Below are 19,571 nucleotides of genomic sequence, written 5' to 3'. Positions count from 1 at the left end.
CTATGGAGTGAAGGGTTCTATATATGTCTGCTAGTTCTGGTGGGCTTATGCTACAGTTTAAGTTTTCTATCTCCATTTGTTTTCTGTCAAAATGTTCTTGCCATTATTAAAAGTGGTATATTGAGGTCTGTTACTATTAAAGTAGAACCATCTATTTTTCCCTTTATATCCACCAACATTTACTTCAAATGTTTTGGGGTTCTGCTATTATGTGCTATATATTTATAATTATGTCTTCTTGTTGAATTAACCCTTTTATCAGTATATAGATTGTCTTTGTCTGTCAAACTGTTTTTGATTTAAAGTCTACTCTGCCTGATGTTAGCATAACTATCCAAACTTTCGTTTGGTCACTATTTGTATGGTAACTTTTTTTGCATCCTTTCACTGTCAACTTGCATGTTTGAATATATTACAAGTCTCTTATTTAGGTGATGAGTGTTATTCATTCTGCCAATCTCCACTTTTTGACTTGAGAGTTTAATCAATTTAAAGTAAATATTGATAATGCAGGACTTTTCTGCCATTTTATTTAGTCTTTGTAAATCATATTTTGTCCATCGATTCTTCCATTAATGTCTAATTTCATATTTATTTGATTTTTTGTATCGCACCATTTTGAGTCCTGTAGCAGTTTGGTATTGTTTATGAATTCTAAAAATAGATATTGGATTATATTTGTGAACTGGTCTGTTCCTCTGGACATATTAGATTGTAGTGGATTCAGAGGTTTCACTGTTACTTGATTAAATTATGATTAAGGCTTTGACTGGACCACATCACAAAGAAAACTACACAGCAGAGGAGTTAGTTGGAGTTTGGGATGCTGTAGCCGGGAGAAGTAAATACACAGGAGAAAAACACAGAGGAATAGAGATAGCTCCATAAACACAGCAGAGGCCCTGGGAAGAGAGATGAGCCTGATAGTCTACAGCTGACCTTGTAGAGAGCCCAAAGCAGCTGAGCACGGAGAGAAACAAGCCCCAGGAGAGAGGGGAGACTTATCCCAGCCTAGAACTGATATTGGAAGAGGTTCAGACCATGGAACCTAAAAGAGAAAGAAGGCTGAACACGTGCAGACATCAGCAGCCATCTTGCTCCAACACGTGGCAAAAGATTTCGGTGAGGGGAGTAACTTACCCATTATGGCTTGGCAATGTAAGCTTCTACCCCAAATAAATACCCTTTTATAAAAGCCGACAGGGAAACGGACTTTGGCCCAGTGGTTAGGGCGTCCGTCTACCATATGGGAGGTCCGGGGTTCAAACCCCAGGCCTCCTTGACCCGTGTGGAGCTGGCCAGGCGCAGTGCTGATGCACGCAAGGAGTGCCGTGCCACGCAAGGGTGTCCCCTGCGTGGGGGAGCCCCACGCGCAAGGAGTGCGCCCGTGAGGAAAGCCGCCCAGGGTGAAAAGAAAGAGCAGCCTGCCCAGAAATGGCGCCGCCCACACTTCCCGTGCCGCTGACAACAACGGAAGCGGACAAAGAAACAAGACGCAGCAAATAGACACCAAGAACAGACAACCAGGGGAGGGGGGGAATTAAATAAATAAATAAATCTTTAAAATAAAAATAAAATATAAAAGCCGACAGATTTCTGGTACTTTACATCAGCAACCCTTTGGCTGACTAACACAAGTCCCTTCTCGTTTCTTTCTTTATATATTTTCACATATTTTTTGTGTAGTTATGATGGAACTTAAATTTAACATCTTCCTTAAATATCCTAAAACTATTTGGCAACAACTTACGCCAACAGAATACATATACGTATACATATACACTGTTCCTATACACTTCTACCCCCATCTTTTGGTTGCACTTGTTACAAATTATACCTTTATGTATCTCATGTCCAAAAACCACAGATTTATCATGACTTTGTATCCATTTGTGTTTTAGAAGCTGTAAAAAGTAAATAAATGGAGTTACAATAAAAAAAATACAGTAGTTTTGGAATTATAAGTACCCAGGCGGTTACCTTGATCAGATGTCTTTATTTCTTTATGATGCTGTAGGGTAGGATTAGTGGTAACAAATTCTCTCAGCTTTTGTTTATCTGGAAATGTCAATGTCTCCCTCAGATTTGAAGGACAGTCTCACCGGATATAAAACTCTTAGCTAGCAATTGTTTTCTTTCAGCACTTTAACAATTTCATCCCACTACCTTCTTGCCCCATTGGTTTCTGATAAGAAGTCAGCACTTATGTTTATTGGTACTCCCTTGTACATAACACATTGCTTTTCTATTGCAGCTCACAGAACTCTCTACTTATCCTTTACATTAGACAGTTTAACTACTAGGTAGTCTGGTCATGGTTTTCATGAAGTTTATATGATCTGGGGTTCACTGGTCTTCTTGAATGTACATATTTATGACTATTAACCTTGGGTAGTTTTCTGCCATTATTTCTTTGAATACTCCTTCTGCCCTTTTCTCCTTCTCCTCTGACACTCTCACAATCATATCTGCTACAGTTCATGATATCCCACAATTCTCTTAGGCTCTGTTTATTTCATTCTTTTTTCTTTCTGCTCCTCAGTCTGAATAATTTCAACTGTCTTCTTTTTTAGTTACTGATTCTTCTGCCACCTCCAATCTGCTGCTAAAACCCTATAAACAATTTTCCATTTCAGATATTAATCTTTCCATACATGCCCAAAGTCTGGTCTTCTTTATTGCTGGTTTTGGAATATTTATCTTGTTCTTTTGGATGGACAATTCCTATTTCTTTATTAAAAAAAAAAAATCATTCATTGCACACTGTACACGTGAACATTTTAAAGTGTTAATTCTGGGATTTAGTCCTGAACTTCCTGAAGTTTAAATTCAGTTAGTAATATGACAGAGATTTCCTTGAGTGCCAGGAGCTAAGAAAAACAAAACAATGTGAAAAACATCTTTCACAGTCTTTGAAAATTGGCTGTGTTGGCTGGTGTTCTCTTTAAGGTTAGCCCTCTTATCAAGAAAATCAGTCCAAGGTTAATTTGAAGTGCAGGGCCCTCTACTTCATTTCTGAACCTATGTCTTGTCTTGATCTTATACTTGCTCTTGGCCTTAGGAATTCCATCAACAGGAATTTGAATGTTCTCTCTACTCCCAATGAAATACAGTGCTTTGCTTTACTGCACTTTGCAGATATTGCACTTTTTACAAATTAAAGGTTTCTAGCAACCTTGCATCAAACAAGTCTCTCAGTGCCATTTTTCCAAAAGTATGTGCTCACTTCATGTCTCTATGTCACATTTTGGTAATCCTCACAATTTCAGAAATTTTTCAATTTTATGTCTGTTATGGCAACATAGGTCTATGTCCATGACCTTTGATGTTACTATTGTAATTGTTCTGGGGGTACCATGAACTAAACCCATATAAAATACTGAACTTAAGATTGTGTGTTCTGACTGTTCCACCAACCAGCCATTCCCCATCTTTCTCCCTTTCCTGAGGCCTCCCTATTTCCCAAGGCATAATACTGAAATAGGGCTAATTAATAACCCCACAATGGCCTCTAAGTGTTCAAGGGAAAGGAAGCATCAAATGGTGCAAACTTCATTGTTGTCTTTTTTTTTTAATTACATTAGGAGTGGGCATAGCTCAGTGGTTTGAGTGCCACTTCCCATGTATGAGGCCCAGGATTCAATCCCTGGTACCACCTAAAACATAAAAAAAAAATTTACCACAGCCACTCTAGCCTTCAGCAACCACCACCCTGACCAGTCAGCAGCCATCAAGATCAAGGCAAGACTCTCCCCCAGCAAAAAGATTACAATTTACTGAAGGTTCAATGATGGTTACCATTTCTTTGCAATAAAGTACATTTTAATTATGACATATACACTGTTTTTTTAGACATAATGCTATTTTACACTCAATAGACAACAATATTGTTTTAGTTTGCTAAAGGCTGCTAGTGCAATATACCAGAAATGCATTAGCTTTTATCATGGAATTTATTAAGGTAAAATCTAACAGTTCCAAGGCTGTGAAAATGTCCCAATCATGGCATCATCTCTAAGATGCTGTCTTTAGCAAAGGCTGGCTGCTGGATCCTTGACTCATACTACATGGCCAGGCAAAACAGTGAGTCTGCCAGGTCTCTGCTTTCTCTTCCAAGCTTTCTCCTGTAGCTCAGCTGTGGATGATTAGGCACAATTATTCATCTCTCTCCTCTCCTCTGGGCTGCATGTCTTCAGCTTCTAGCTGCTTCATGATTCAAGCCTCTCGCCTCTCTCATCCTCTCAGGGTTTCTCTCTTTCTGCAGCTATAGGAGGATCCTAGAGTCCTCTCTCATATGGCAGGATAAAAATGGCAGGCCTCTTTCTCTGGGTGCCTCTTCCGCTTATAAAGGGCTCCAATGAAAGGATTACGACCTACCCTGGATCTTACAACCTAATCAAAGGCCCTTAACTGAAGCTAATCAAAAGTGATATAATCAAAAGATCCCTTGGAAGTAGATGTGACTTAAGCTGTTGAGCACCTGCTTCCCACACAAGAACCCCTGAAGAGGTTCAGTCCCCAGTGCCTCCTTTAAAAATAAAATAAAAAACAAAACAAGCAAACAAACAAAAATGCCAACTAAGGTAGCCAATGTGGCTCAGTGGTTGAGGGCCACCTTCCTGCATAAGAGGTCCTGGGTTCAATTCCCAGCTCCAGTACCTTAAAAACAAAAATTTTTAAAAAAAGGGTACCTTAACTGAATCTAACCAAAAGGTCCTACATACAATAGGCTTGCATGTACAGAAATGAGTTAGCTTAAGAAAATAATTTTCTGGAGTCCACAAAAGACTCAAACCAGGACAAGTATAATGTAAATATAACTTTTATATGCAGTTAGAAACAAAAAAATTTGTATGAGTTGCTTTATTGCAATATTCACTTTATAGCAGTGACCTGGAAACAAACCTACATTATCTCCAAGATATGCCCAGGTGCTCTATTGTATGACTTAAGGCAAGTAATTTTTGCTCCAGGCCACTTTAACTTAACTGTTTCTTACACTGATTTAGCTGCCCGCAAGCTGCTTCTGCCTGCAGTGAGCCAGAGATGAGTTTCCTGATTCAGTATTTCAGGTAACCACGAGATAGTATGGCACTGACATACAGTAACTCACTCCAGCAGGCACACAAGGGTTACTCTTCTTCTTATGGAATAGGGCCCAAGATCTACACTCATGCACAATCTGGCTCAACACACCTGGGAGGAGGTGGGTGAAGGGTTAGCAAGGGTGCAAGGGTGCCTGGAGCATTCCGCATTCACCCAGTTACTACAGCCCTTTAACTGTTTTCCAGAATTTTGAATGTGCTCTGCTAGTTTTTGCTGGTTGTTAAAAGATTAAAAGACAGGGACAAGAGCACCCAGGAGAGTCTTGGTCAACTGGGTATACTTAAGCTTTTTCTTTTTTTTAAGATTTTTTTTTTTTCCTCTCCTCCCCCAACCCCAGTTGTCTGCTCTCCTGTGTCCATTCACTGTGTGTTCTTCTGGGTCTGCTTGCATTCCCGGCAGCACCAGGAATTTGTGTCTCTCTTTTTGTTGCGTCATCTTGCAGTGTCAGTTCTACATGTTTCCGGCACCACTCCTGGGCAGGCTGCACTTTTTTCATGTGGGGCGGCTCTCCTTGTGGGGTGCACTCCTTGCGCGTGGGGCTCCCCTATGCGGGGAACATAGCTCGTGGCAGGGCACTCCTTGCACACATCAGCACTGTGCGTGGGCCAGCTTACCACATGGGTCAGGAGGTCCTGAATTCTAACCCTGGACCTCCTATATAGTAGGCGGATGCTCTATCAGTTGAGCCACGTCTGCTTCCCTACTTAATTTTTTGATAATTGAAAATAAATTCAATAAAGTTGCATCCCTTAGGTAAACTACTAAAACTAAAGTTTTTAATAAATTATTAAGAAGACTTCCCCTTATAGAAACTCACTTTCTAGTCAATTTTAAATTTAATTATATATCTATCATATTTAACCAAAAACTATCAGTTGCTTAAATTGTAACTTACAGGTTAACATACCCAAACTGACTCAGTGAGATGAAAGTGCTTTTATCTTGTTTTGCAGCATGTTTCCTAATTTCCTTTAAGAACTACTACTGTGACTTCCCAATATTTTAGAGATTTTTATAATTGAATTGTTCCATCTTCCCCTGGGTTGGTTTAGAGATGTTTTAATACAATCTCAAAGGTCATATGATGTACCTCTACTTGAAGAGTATCTGGTACAATGAAGTGATCAATAGTACAGATTTTTAAGGTCAGACAACCTAAATTTATATCTTGGATTACTAGCTGTGACTTCTCTGAACCTACCTTGCTCACCTGAATGAGAATATTCCCTCTTCCAATTGTTAAGATTAAGTGAGACAGTCTATATTAAAGTGTTTAGCATTATGCCTGGCATAGGTTAGTACAAAATAAATGGTAACTATTAATACTACACTATTTTTTATTAAAATATCCCTCTTCAAGAGATCTCAGCATATTAGTATAAGCATTTAGAGAAGTCTTTCTAATTATCATTCTTAATATATGAGTAAAACAACTAAAAAGCATAACTTTTTTCCAAGTAACTTGTGGTATCTTTCATTCATTTATTCCATAAGCACTTATCTGAGATAATAATACTTAGCATTTTCAGATACTATACTTTACACAAACTTTACACTATGCTAAGTGATATACATAAATTATTTCATTTAATCCTTACAAAAGTCTTGTGAGATCAATAAGATTATCTCTGTTTCACAAATGAAGAAATTTAGATTCAAGGAATCCAAACAATCTTCCCAAAGTCACAATCATGATCCATCACTAGTCTGATTACACTGGCAGTCTTAGCCAGTGCACAGCAGGCAGGTTGGGAATACGGTTAATAAACCAGTCTCTGTCACAAAATTAATAGTCCAGCATCAGAGATTAGACAATTCAGTATAACTATAATATATGATGGAATCTGCTAAACATCATATAAGAAACATCAAGATCCATGGAAGTCGACAAATGAGTGTAATTTTTTTTTAAGTTTAAAGTCATTAGGAAGTAGTTCTTAGAAAGGTATGACTAAATTGGGCTTTAAAGAATGAATGGAAGGGCGGGGAAGCAAACTTGGCCCAGTGGCTAGGGTGTCCACCTACCACATGGGAGGTCTGTGGTTCAAACCCCAGGCCTCCTTGACCCATGTGGAGCTGACCCATGCGCAGTGCCGATGCGCACAAGGAGTGCCCTGCCATGCAGGGGTGCCCCCGCGTAGGGAAGCCCCATGTGCAAGGAGTGTACCCCATAAGGAGAGCTGCCCAGCGCAAAAGGAAGTTCAGCCTACCCAAGAATGGCGCCGCACACACGGAGAGCTGACGCATCAAGATGACGCAACAAAAAGAGACACATTCCCATGCCACTGACAACAACAGAAGCGGACAAAAGAACATGCAGCAAATGGACACAGAGAACAGACAACTGGGGCAGGGGAGGGGGCGAAACAAATTTAAAAAAAGGATATATTTTAAATAGGGAAAAACAGAAGGGAAGGACATTCCATTACCAATCAATATCAGCATGCACTAACCAGGATGAAGCAGCCCACATCAGTCAGACTCCTGAATTTTTTTTTTTTAAGATTTTTATTTATTTAATTCCCCCCCCCCCCAGTTGTCTGTTCTCTTTGTCTATTTGCTGCGTCTTGTTTCTTTGTCCGCTTCTGTTGTCGTCAGAGGCACGGGAAGTGTGGGCGGCGCCATTCCTGGGCAGGCTGCACTTTCTTTCGCGCTGGGCAGCTCTCCTTACTGGTGCACTCCTTGCGCGTGGGGTTCCCCTACGCGGGAGATACCCCTGCGTGGCGCAGCACTTCTTGCGTGCATCAGCACTGCGCATGGGCCAGCTCCACATGGGTCAAGGAGACCCGAGGTTTGAACCGCGGACCTCCCATGTGGTAGACGGACACCCTAACCACTGGGCCAAGTCCATTTCCCGACTCCTGAATTATTGAGGACCCAAATTAGGGTTTTCAAACTGGAAGGCAGGTTGACACAGCACCAGTATACCAAGTATCCAGTATGGACCATTGGAGCTTCTCAGTCCTGTCCATACTCATTCTCTGTGTTACCATGTCCCTCTAATTTTTTTTTTTTTAACCAGGGCCAGATATTGAACCCGGGACCTCATAAGTGGGAAACCAGTGCTCAATCCAAGCCACATCAGCTCCCGAGTATTTACTCTCTGTGCGTTTGCTTGCTGGGTTTTTTGTGTTTTTGTTTTGTTTTGTTTTGTTTTGTTTTGTTTTTAGAAGCCACCAGAACTGAACTGGGACCTCCCATGTGGGAAGGCCTGAGAATCACATATACCACCCTAGATGCCAATCCCTCTAGTATATAACCTTGCTATTCCCTTATCTCTTATTTAATTCAACTCTATCCTCTAGCCTGCATTTTCTGCCATTTCATCTATAGCCTACTAAATCATGTTCCAGAGCCAATAAAATTTCCTTATATTCTGAATCTTTTCCTTGAACATTTCCTGCACCTTTGTTTAAACAAATTCTAGCTTTTTACTGTCTACATTTTTTAAGACACTCTCAAGAAGATTCTTCTCCCACATATAAAACCAAGTGATGAAGATTGTGGAGTAAAAGCTTTGTCAGGGATCTGTCCCCCCACAAAAGCTTGAAACAACCAGCAAGAACTAGCAGAAATATCTTTCCCAAAGCTCCAGAAAATACTTAAAGGATTGCAGTACAGAGTGAGTGTTAAATCAAGAAAAAGGCCACTAAAAAGCAGAAGGATCTCCTGCCACCCTGACAGCCCCAATCTTATCCCCCCACCAGCTTGGCACAGAGACACCCACCAGTGTTGATCCCTGGTCCCAATTCCAGATGGAACAGAGTAGCCCCTGTGCACATACTGGGAGTATGTATGTCCGGCCAGCTCTATCTGCTGGTGTCCTGAAGGACTCACTGTACCCGAACTTGCCCTGTGAGTAAAAGGCAGTTAACAGAGCTGCATGTGGCAAAGGATTCCAGCTTTAGAACAAACAGTGCAGTCCTTAAGACCATGAGGAAATTGTTTCTGAGAGAAGAGGGGACATTCATATCCATGTAAACAGAGAAATTCTTAGGGTAAAATGTGCATACCTAAAACAAGATAAATGAGCACAAAGGACCAAGGAAGCCCCTATGCTTTGGCCTGGAGTTATTCTCCAAATTCACTGTATGCACAAGCTCCAAAGTAAAGCATTGGCTTAGGTCAATCTGCAAACTTTTCTGAGAAGGTTATTGTCCTTTTTCTCCTTTTTTTGAGTGTTAGCCTTGACCTTCAAAGAAAGCTCTGTCATAACACTAGCCAGATACAAGATTAAGAAACAGACACATTGGAGTCTAAATTCCAGTGATAATATTTAAAAATATTAAAATGTCCAGCTCTCCACAAAAGATTACAAAACATACAAAGAAAGAGGAAGCAATGGCTCAGGGAAAGAGAATTTTAAAACATTAGAGGGAAACAGACTTGGCCCAGTGGTTAGGGCGTCCGTCTACCACATGGGAGGTCCGCGGTTCAAACCCCGGGCCTCCTCGACCTGTGTGGAGTTGGCCCATGCGCAGTGCTGATGCACGCAAGGAGTGCCGTGTATAGGGGAGCCCCCCACGCAAGGAGTGCGCCCGGTAAGGAGAGCTGCCCAGCGCGAAACAAAGAGCAGCCTGCCCAGGAATGGCACCACACACACGGAGAGCTGACACAACAAGATGACACAACAAAAAGAAACACAGATTCCCGTGCCGCTGACAAGAACAGAAGCGGACAAAGAAACAAGACACAGCAAATAGACACAAAGAACAGACAACCGGGGTGGGGGGGAAGGGGAGAGAAATAAATAAATAAATAAATAAAATAATTCTTTAAAAAATACAAATAAATAAAACATTAGAAACCATCGTGTGGGAAGCAGATTTGGTCCAATGGATAGGGAGTCCACCTATCACATGGGAGGTCCAGGGTTCAAACCCAGGGCCTCCTGAACCGTGGGATGAGCTGGCCCACGTGCAGTGCTGATGCGCGCAAGGAGAGCTGTGACACACAGGAGTGTCCCCATGTAGGGGAGCCCCACGCGCAAGGAGCGCACCCCATAAGGAGAGCCACCCAGTACAAAAAAAGTGCAGCCTGCCCAGGAATGGCACCGCACACACAGATAGCTGATGCAGCAAGATGACAAAACAAAAAAGAAACACAGATTCATGGTGCCGCTGACAAGAATACAAGCAGACACAGAAGAACACATAGCGAATGGACACAGAGAGCAGACAACTGGGCGGGTGGCAGCAAAGGAGAGAGAAATAAATAAATATTTTTTTAAAAAAAAGAAACCATCGTGTGATCTACATATCTTTTAAAAATAAATTAAAAATATATTGAAGAAAAAAAGAAAGAAACCATCGATGAGAAGAATCTGACCTGGAACATTCCAGATGAAAACATTTTTTAAAATGGTCCTAAATATGTTGGCATTTCTCTAATGGTTAATCATGTTGAGCATCTTTTCATGTGCTTATTGGCCATTCATATATCTTCTCTGGTGAAACGTCTATCCTTTGCCTATTTTTTAAATGGTTTATTTTTTGTAGACTTACAGTTGTATATATATTCTGGATAGTAAATCCATATAAGATGATATGATTTGCAACCATTTTCTCCCATTCTATAGGTTGCCTTTTCACTTTCTTGATAATGTCCTTTGATGCACAACTATTTATAATTTTCATGAAGTCCAATTTATGTATTTTTCTTTTGTTGCTCATGCTTTTGGGGTCATATCTAAGAATCTATTGCCAAATCCAAACTCTCTAAGATTTTCTCTTATGTTTTCTTCTTCTAAGAGTTTTATTGTTTTAGCTCTTACATTTAGGTCCATTGACCATTTTGAGTTAACTTTTTTTTAAAGCAGTTTAATTGAGATATATTTACATACCATATAATCTATTCAAAGTGTATAATCGACAGCTTTTAGTATAATCACAGTGTTGTGCATTCATCACCATAAAATTTTTTAGAACAATTTCATTACTCCAAAAAGAAAAACTCCACACCCCTTAGCAGTCACCTCTCAATCCCGCTATCCTTCCCCAGTCCTACATAACCACTAAACTAATTTCATTTTTATAAATTGATCTGTATTTACATTTTATATAAATGAAATTATACAATATGTAGTAATTTGTGTTTGGGTTTCTTTCACTTAGCACAATTTTTTTTGCCTGATATTAATAACTTGTAACATTAACATACATTGTTCAGTTTCCAAAAATAAATCATATATGCAGTATTATTCATATTCATATTTTACATGAGGTTTTACTATACTACTATATAGTCCCATGTTACATTTTTAGCTCTCCTTCTTGTAATATAAAAACTTTAAACTTGCCCTTTCAATCACTGTCATACTCATAAAATACTGCTGCTGGTTATAAACACTATGAGGTGCTTTCACCTTTTCATTTCCAAATAACCTTTTTAACAATTCTGCACAGATTAACTCTCAGCTTTCCATTCTCTAAGCTCATTCTATTTTCTGGTGACCTATATTCTAGTTATTAACTTCATGAGTTTTCACAATATTTTTAGTTCATAATAGCACAATCATACAGTATTTGTTTTTTGTGTCTGGCTTGAAAACTCTGAATGGAATGTATAGTACATGAATGTATCTCAAAAAAACTGCTTTTTAAAAAAAAGGAATGAAATCCTGATTCATGCTATAACATTGATGAACCGTGAAAACATTATGCTAAATGAAAGAAGCCAGACACAAAAGAACAAATATTGTATGCCTGCATTATATGAAATGTACAGAACAGGCAAATCCTTAATGATAGAAAGTAGATTAGTGGTTTCCAGGTGATAGAAGGAGTGGGGAATGAAGAGTAACTGCTAAAAGGTACAAGGTTTCTTTTGAGGGTGATAAAAATGTTCTCAAATTAGATATTGGGGGAAGCAGATTTGGCTCAATGAACAGAGCGTTGGCCTACCACATGGGTGGTCCAGGGTTCAAACCCAGGGCCTCCTGACCCATGTGATGAGCTGGCCCATGCGCAGTGCTGATACACACAAGGAGTGCTGTGCCACGCAGGGGTGTCTCCCGTGTAGAGGAGCCCCACGCACAAGGAGTGCACCCTGCATGGAGAGCAGCCCAGCATGAAAAAAATGCAGCCTGCCGAGGAGTGGCGCCGCATACACGGAGAGCTGACACAGCAAGATGACGCAACAAAAAGAGACACAGATTCCCAGTGCTGCTGACAAGAATATAAGCAGACACAGAAGAACACACAGTGAATGGACATAGAGAGCAGACAACTGGGGAGGATGGGGAAATGGGGGGATGGGAGGATTGGGGGAAGAGGAGAGAAATAAATAAAAAATAAATATTTTTAAAAAATTAGATACTGGGATAGCTGCAAAACAAAGTGAATCTACTAAGAACCACAGAACTGTACATTTGAAAATGGTGACTTTTATGTTATGTGAATTACATTTCAATTTAAAAAGTGAATGAACTACTGATACAAATATCAACATGAATCAACTTTTTGAGATGATGAAAATGTTCTGTATCTAGATTGGGGAGGTAATCACTTGGACATTTTTTACATTTGTCAAATGTCATCAAACTGTATACTTTTAAATGGGTGCACTCATTGAATGCAAATATCTCAATAAAAGTGATTTTAAAAGAAAACAGCACCAATGAAATATTATTTCACATCTACCAGATTAGCAAAAGTTTTAAAGTCAGACAACATGTAGAAATGTCAAGGATATGGAACCACAAAACTCTTATTCACTTATTGTCAGAGTATAAATCAATAAACCACTCTGGAGAACTATTTAGCAACATCTAGGAAAGATGTACATAACTTTCAACACAGCAACTCTGCTCCAAGATAGATAAATTAAGGAAATTCTCCTATATATACACTGAGACATGAACAAAACTGGTAAAAGCAAAATTTCCACTACGAAAGAATGAAAAAAATCAACGCCTACTACATAACAGTTAAAATGAAAGGGCTACAGCTATAAATATCAACAAAAAAATGGAAAAATATCAGAAACATAAAGTTAGGCTAAAAAGGCATTCTTGAGGATAGTATTTATAAAAATGGTATAAAATATTTAAAATATGCAAAACATATTTTATGTGTGGATATATACATACATACGTATATATTAAAAGTATTTTTAAATGCATGGAAATAAACATCGAAGTCAGGAAAGGGTTATTTCTGTGGGAAATGGAAGAAATTTCAACAGGAAAGAGGTATTCAATGGATTTTAACTATTTTTTCTGTTTTATTCTTAAGTTGGGTGGTAGGGTCACAGGTGTTCATTATATAATGTACACTTTTACATGCATAAAAGATTTTATAATGGCTTTCATGCATAATTTCCTCTTCTATCTCCGTGAAGTACTTCTTTAATTTCACAGAATGATTTGTTCTGCTTCTTAAGTTTTTGATAGATGTATTCATGGAAAACATGTTTATTGTCAAAAGAATCCTTCACTTTTTAAGGCTTAAGTTTTGCTTTATTTCCAAGTCTATTAAAAAAAAAAAAAAACTTTCTCTCAGAGCATTTGCTGTAATGGCTTAAAGAACCAACGTTTAAGTATACAGATTAATTGAGAAGGAGGGATAACTTTTTTTAAAAGCCCAATGTATATTGTACTTTTAGCTAGAAAACTTAATTTTTATCTTCAGAGGGATTGAAAACTTCTGCTCTTTCAATTCTTTTTTTCCAATTAATTTTTAAATGGTATCTGTAAAAAGAACTATCAATTAAATTTAATTTGGTCCTTAAAAAAGGAAAAAATTAAAGAAATAGAAACTAAAAAGATAATGGCAATTATACTATCTTTACTGTAATTCCTTCTTTCAAATTTTCATAAATTGGACATACTCCCCCACTTACATATGTAACTGCAATCTAATGACCCATGACCCTCCTCAACATTCCTAAAACACTACTATACTTGCTTCATATTTTTCCTCTATCCTCAAACTCTATTATTCTGAAGCACAAAAACCTCCATGAACCAACTCATCCAATACAGCAGACATACCTTAAAATACCACCTCCCATAACCTTCTACACGTCCCATTTCAGCAATATGCAATCATGTAGGGATGAAAGGAAAATTATTCCCCCTCTCAAATTCTCCAATATGAACTTGTGCCCTCTCATTCAGCAACAAACTGTTTTATGATCCCGCCAATTCCTCATTCTCAATGAACCCATTCATTACTATATCTTGCCACCTCATTTTTCCCTAAGTGTTTGCTCTTCAAATGCTTAGCACTACTGAAGAAAGCCACATATTTGTAAAAACTGAAACTACCATGACAAACACACATTTTAACTAAGACCTCAAAATTACTTAATACTTTTTATTCATCCCTAATTGGCCTCCTATTCTAGTATATCTAATAGCTATTTCATTATTTAATCTCCTAATTCTACCTAAAAGTCCCTCGTTTCTAAACATTATCTTTCCTCCTATTTCACTATGGTAGACGTTACTTCTACCTTTTAACTTTTCAAAATTTCTTCATATCTTTATCCATTTTCCCTTCTTTCCACATGTCTCGAAGAACTGTCCTTTGATTCCATCCTCCACCATTTCTTCTGGGTTAAAATTACAGAATTTTGTCATCAGAAAGACCAGATTTTGAATCCTGTGTTTCTTCCTAGTTATTGTAACAGCTCCTCCCTAAGTCCCAGGTTCCCCATCAGTAAATCAGAAATAATAGCCACCTCATAGGGCTTTTGAAAGAAATTTTGTAAAGCTCATAGGACAGTGCCTAGCATCTAAGTATTCAAAAAACAGATGTATCTTTAATTACAAATGAGTGAACACTGTTCTCTAGTTCTCTCAAGGATGTTACCTGAAGCACCAGTGGAATGAACACCCAAAATTCATTTGAATATGGCTCTTTTATTTCAAAAACTTACTCGAAAATTGTGATCCATGACTCAGATACATTTTTTGTTGTTGTTACTAGTTTTAATGATCATTTTTCCTTGTTCCTAAGCACTTTACTATTTCATTGAACTGCTAGTGAACCTACCTCTGGTAGCCAATAACTTTTTATATCTGTATCCCCATCAAATTTGCCATCTTTGATATGCTGTTAGCCTGGAAACAAGATATTCTTGCTTACAGAGTTATGAATAATTTTAAATATAGATAAAATATACTCTGGAGAAAGGCCTAAAAAGTCTGTCATGAGTAAATTAAGTAAACTTTAATACACATTCTTCATGATTTCTCCTTTGCTTTTGTGCTTAATTCCTGATTTGCAGCCACATTCCAGAAAAATATGGTAATCAGAGTCTTTGCAGCTCTTCTACATAAGGAATTTTTCTTTTTTAAAAAATATGTATTAATTCATGTAAAGTAACAATAGACCCATTACCCGTTTACATAATACATTTTTACAAAAATAACTATTTTCAAAAAAAAAATTTCTGAGAATGCCACTGTTTTATATATTTGCAAATCTCTTTAATGTCTAGCTTAAGAGAATACAGCTAGATTTTCCTATTTGCTTCTGCACTCAATCTGTTACAATACATATCTTGTAGCCTCTAGAAAACTCTACTGTACACATGTAATAAAAGGAAAAAGGCAAACAGTGTCTTAGAATTATGAAAATAGTTTTGACTTCACCCATGCAATAAAATCTCAAGAACCCAGACATCACACCGAAAACCGCTGCGTTAAGCAGATATAGCCATGCCATCCCACTCCCACAACTATTAGTTATGTGAGCCCATAAATAAATGTTTTGAATTTGCTTAAACCAACTGGAATTGGGTTGCTGCTACTGAAAGAGTTCTAAGAAATACATTTGTAGTTCTTCCTGGTTTAGGAGAAAGTGTAGGGAAGGCCAGTACAGTCTCAGCAGCAGCTTAATGTCTTGTTTGCGTTCTTTCTACTACTTCCCTTCTGTTTCTGCCTCTAGCTTAGGATTACTCTAGTTTTATTAATCAAATTCGTCTCTTCAAGTACTTATGGGATTTTGATGTCTATAAATGTCACTTTCAGTCATTTGAGTTCCAGTTAGCAAAAACTCCCAATGAAATGGCAAATGAATGTATATAACTGCTATATTGAATCCACAGAATTCCATTTCAACTGACCATTTGTTTTATTTCTGAAAATTTATACGGAAAAATTCAATACACTATTAAGAAAAGGAAATAATTCTTAAAAATTAATGTTCATCTCTTAAAACCAGAGCTAGGTCAATCCTGAATTGAGAATGGTTTTTATTATATATCAACAGCATTTACTTTTCAGAAGGGACATATTCAAAAGGGAAGTTATCAGGGAAAAAAAAAAAAAAAAGAAAATCCACTCCAGAGGCCTAACATAAATATCAATGTCTTTTAAGAATAGTTAGTACAATAATAAAAATGTGTTCTCATCAATTGCAACAAATGTTTCACACCAATGCACCCTGTCAACAGGATGTATTCTATGCATGATTGTTCTGTAAACATACTTCCCAAATAAAGAAAAAAAAACAGCTTTTTCTCCAAATCCACTTCCCACAACTACCTGCAGAAAGTTAATTGAAATAAATATCTAAGTATAACCATATAAATAGGTATATTTATATCTATTTCCAAAAGGAAATGAAATTTGCTGAGGACAGGGCTAATAACCAGTCCGCCCACCCCCTCCACCCGACCCAGCCAAAAAAAAAAAAAAATGCATTAAGCCAAGTGAAACGCATTTATTGTTAAAAAAAAAAAAAAAACTATAAAGCTGTGCATCTCAAACTGAGGTATGATTACCCCCTAAAGCTCTGTGCTAGGAAGCACACAAATGGCAAAAGATAAACATTGCTCATTTTCCTTAATATGTCAGCTCTACTTTACAATTTGAGGGGGAGGAGTAAACACTGATCTACTGGGGGCATTTATAAACATACACATATATCCATCTATACATTTATCATGCATAGACTTTCAAAGGCAAAGAATATCTCTAAACTACATTTTAAAAATGACAACATTGGCTGTTTATGAAAGGAGATTTCAGGGTTTCTACTGACTACTTCAGGCAATATCACCAAATATTCGTGTTCGCTCTCCTTTGCGGTTAAGGCTGATCATGTTTGAGGTTCACTACCATAGGGCACTCCTAAATAAATGTGTAATTAAGACTGTCTCTACAAAAATAAACGGTACCATAGGAAATGAGAAAATGAAGTGAAATAATTGATTCAGCCGGTGTTAGTTTGCGTACCAGACTGTAAGCTTCAGAAAGGTGGAGTCCTCGAGGACTTGGGGAACCCTTAAAAGATGAGATGCTTAACAAAAACGTGTTGACTGGGAGGAACTCTACCTTACAACTTATAACTCCAACTATGTGTTTCCAAAACACAGTACACAAATACCGTCACTTAAACCTTAAAGCAACTTCAAAAACAAAGAAGCTGAGAATAAAGGGACAACAGAAGCACAGCTTCAAATCCTTTGTTCGGCTTTTTAATCACCTTCGGAAGAAGCTGGAGTAGACTGGAAGAGAAAAGGGCTATTAAACCGGTCAGTAAGGAAGAAATTTCAGCATTTATTTTAGGAATGAAGTGTCAATTACCAAGCCCCGCCTTTCCTTCTGTGCAGCCTCTACTACCTGCCGGAGGAAGGAGGGGAGGGAGATGTTGGGAGGCAGGCCAAATCGAGAATCAAAGGAATAGGGGAAAGTGGGGTCAGGCGTTGAGAAGCTGGAAATCAAACTGGAACACTGGTGGAATTACGAGGAAGGCGTGGCAGGAAAGCTGCAGGCAAACCGGGAAGATCCGAGGGCCGAGGAGACTCAAGGAGGGTGTTGGCAGGAGGAGGGGAAAAAATGTAAGAGGTGGTGGGGTAAAGAGCTACTGAGGCTTCGATGACAGCTAAGACTGGGTCTGCAACTCGCAGGGGCGGGAGCGATCCCGGAGTCTTCCATTGTGCTCGCCCCCTCCTCTCGCTCTCCGCCCCCGCCCCCCGCGGCTCGGGGCCGCAGCACTGTCGCCGCCAGCACCTCCCATTTACCCAGCGTGAGGGACAATGTGCTCAGCCCTTCTCCGACCCATTCTCACCGGGTGAGGATCGCCGTCGCCCGGCCTTCCTCTTGTCCATCTTCTCCTACTCCTCTTGGAGTCGCAGTTGAAATCGCCGTCACCTCAGGACCCCTTAGGCTGGGGGAGGGGGGAGGGGAGAGAGAAAAAGCCAAGAAAGTGCGAACTGCGCTTGCGCCAGAGCCGCCGCCAGTCCTCCGACCGGAAATCAGCTGCCCCTCCTACCTCCACCCGGAAATCACTTCCTGGGACTTGTTTTTCTTGCGGGCTGTCACCTCAAGTGCTTATTTCTTATTGCTTTTTTCTATATCTCCCCCACTGTGAGGAACTGATGCTGGGAACGGGGTTTTAGCCGCAGACCTTCAAAGGCTTTGGATCAGGTCGGCAAAAGAATTAAGGCATGAAAATTTTAGGAATTCCTCCGATTCAATGGAGATCGCGTGGTGGTTCCAGAAAAATGAGAAAAAGACCTTATTCCTTTTGCACTATTAGTTTTCTCGCGGCCTTTTCTATATGTTTCTTCTCAAGGCGCTTCTTGAAACTCAAAAAAAATTTTTATGAGCAAAAATCACGTGATAATAGCCTTACTAATTAATGTTTGGCAGAGTGGAAATAATTTAGGTCAGCTGATGAGGGAAAACATGTCACGGTAATAGAGATCTATGTTTAGAGGCCCGAGAAAGGGTCAGCTAGACCTCAATTTTGTAAGTATAAAATACTGGTATTATAATATTAAGTGGGTGGTTGTAAACTGGAATTCGGTCAGCATCTATTAGGATACTTATATGGTAATGTCCTCAAAAAAAAGGACGTTCTTGTACATTTAGCGTAGTTATTTTTAAAGTCTTTCCAAAGGGAAAATCAATTTAGAAAACTAATTTTATTTAGCGTAATGTAAATATTTGAGTAACTTAAAAATGAAAGTGTGGGGAGGGGTGTAGGTCAGTGGTTGAGCACCTGTGTGGCATGTAGGAGGTTCCAGGTTCAATCCCAGGTACCTTAAAAAAAGGGGGGGAGGATGTATGCTTTAATCACAATGAGAATAACAAAATCCAACAGAGCATTCTATTTTTTTGTTTAAGATTTTTTTATTTTTCTCCCTTTCTCCCCCCACCCCAGTTGTCTGTTCTCTGTGTCTATTTGCTACCTCTTCTATGTCTGCTTCTCTTGTTGTCAGCGGCAAGGGAATCTGTTTCTTTTTGTTGTGTCATCTTGTTGTGTCAGCTCTCCGTGTGTGTGGCGCCATTCTTAGGCAGGCTGCACTTTCTTTCATGCTGGGTGGCTCTCCTGATGGGGCGCACTCCTTGCACGTGGGGCTCCCCTACACAGGGGACACCCCTGCGTGGCACAGCACTCCTTGCGCGCATCAGCACTGCGCATGGGCCAGCTCCACACGGGTCAAAGAAGGCCCAGGGTTTGAACCTCGGGCCTCCCATGTGGTAGAAGGACTCCCTATTCACTGGG

At 39.2% G+C, this 19,571-nt stretch overlaps 1 protein-coding gene across 9 annotated transcripts in view; it reads right to left on the bottom strand.

Moving 5' to 3' along the window:
- Positions 1 to 18,330, bottom strand: part of SENP7 (SUMO specific peptidase 7) — a 222,365-nt gene extending 204,035 nt beyond the window's left edge. For 5 of the 9 annotated variants that reach the window (XM_058295924.1, XM_058295926.1, XM_058295927.2 and 2 more), the window contains exon 1: positions 18,129 to 18,317. In XM_058295924.1, coding sequence (XP_058151907.1) covers positions 18,129 to 18,168 — 40 coding nt within the window. In that variant the 5' untranslated portion in view covers positions 18,169 to 18,317. Of the gene's footprint in view, positions 1 to 18,128 lie in introns of all 9 variants that reach the window. The other 4 variants (XM_058295925.1, XM_071214857.1, XM_071214858.1 and 1 more) reach the window with 4 other exon arrangements.
- Positions 18,331 to 19,571: the final 1,241 nt, after the last annotated feature.

This window comes from Dasypus novemcinctus, chromosome 4, assembly GCF_030445035.2.
Source record: "Dasypus novemcinctus isolate mDasNov1 chromosome 4, mDasNov1.1.hap2, whole genome shotgun sequence".
NCBI classification, from domain to species: Eukaryota; Metazoa; Chordata; class Mammalia; order Cingulata; family Dasypodidae; genus Dasypus; species Dasypus novemcinctus.
This window is presented reverse-complemented; position numbering and strand designations above follow the sequence as displayed.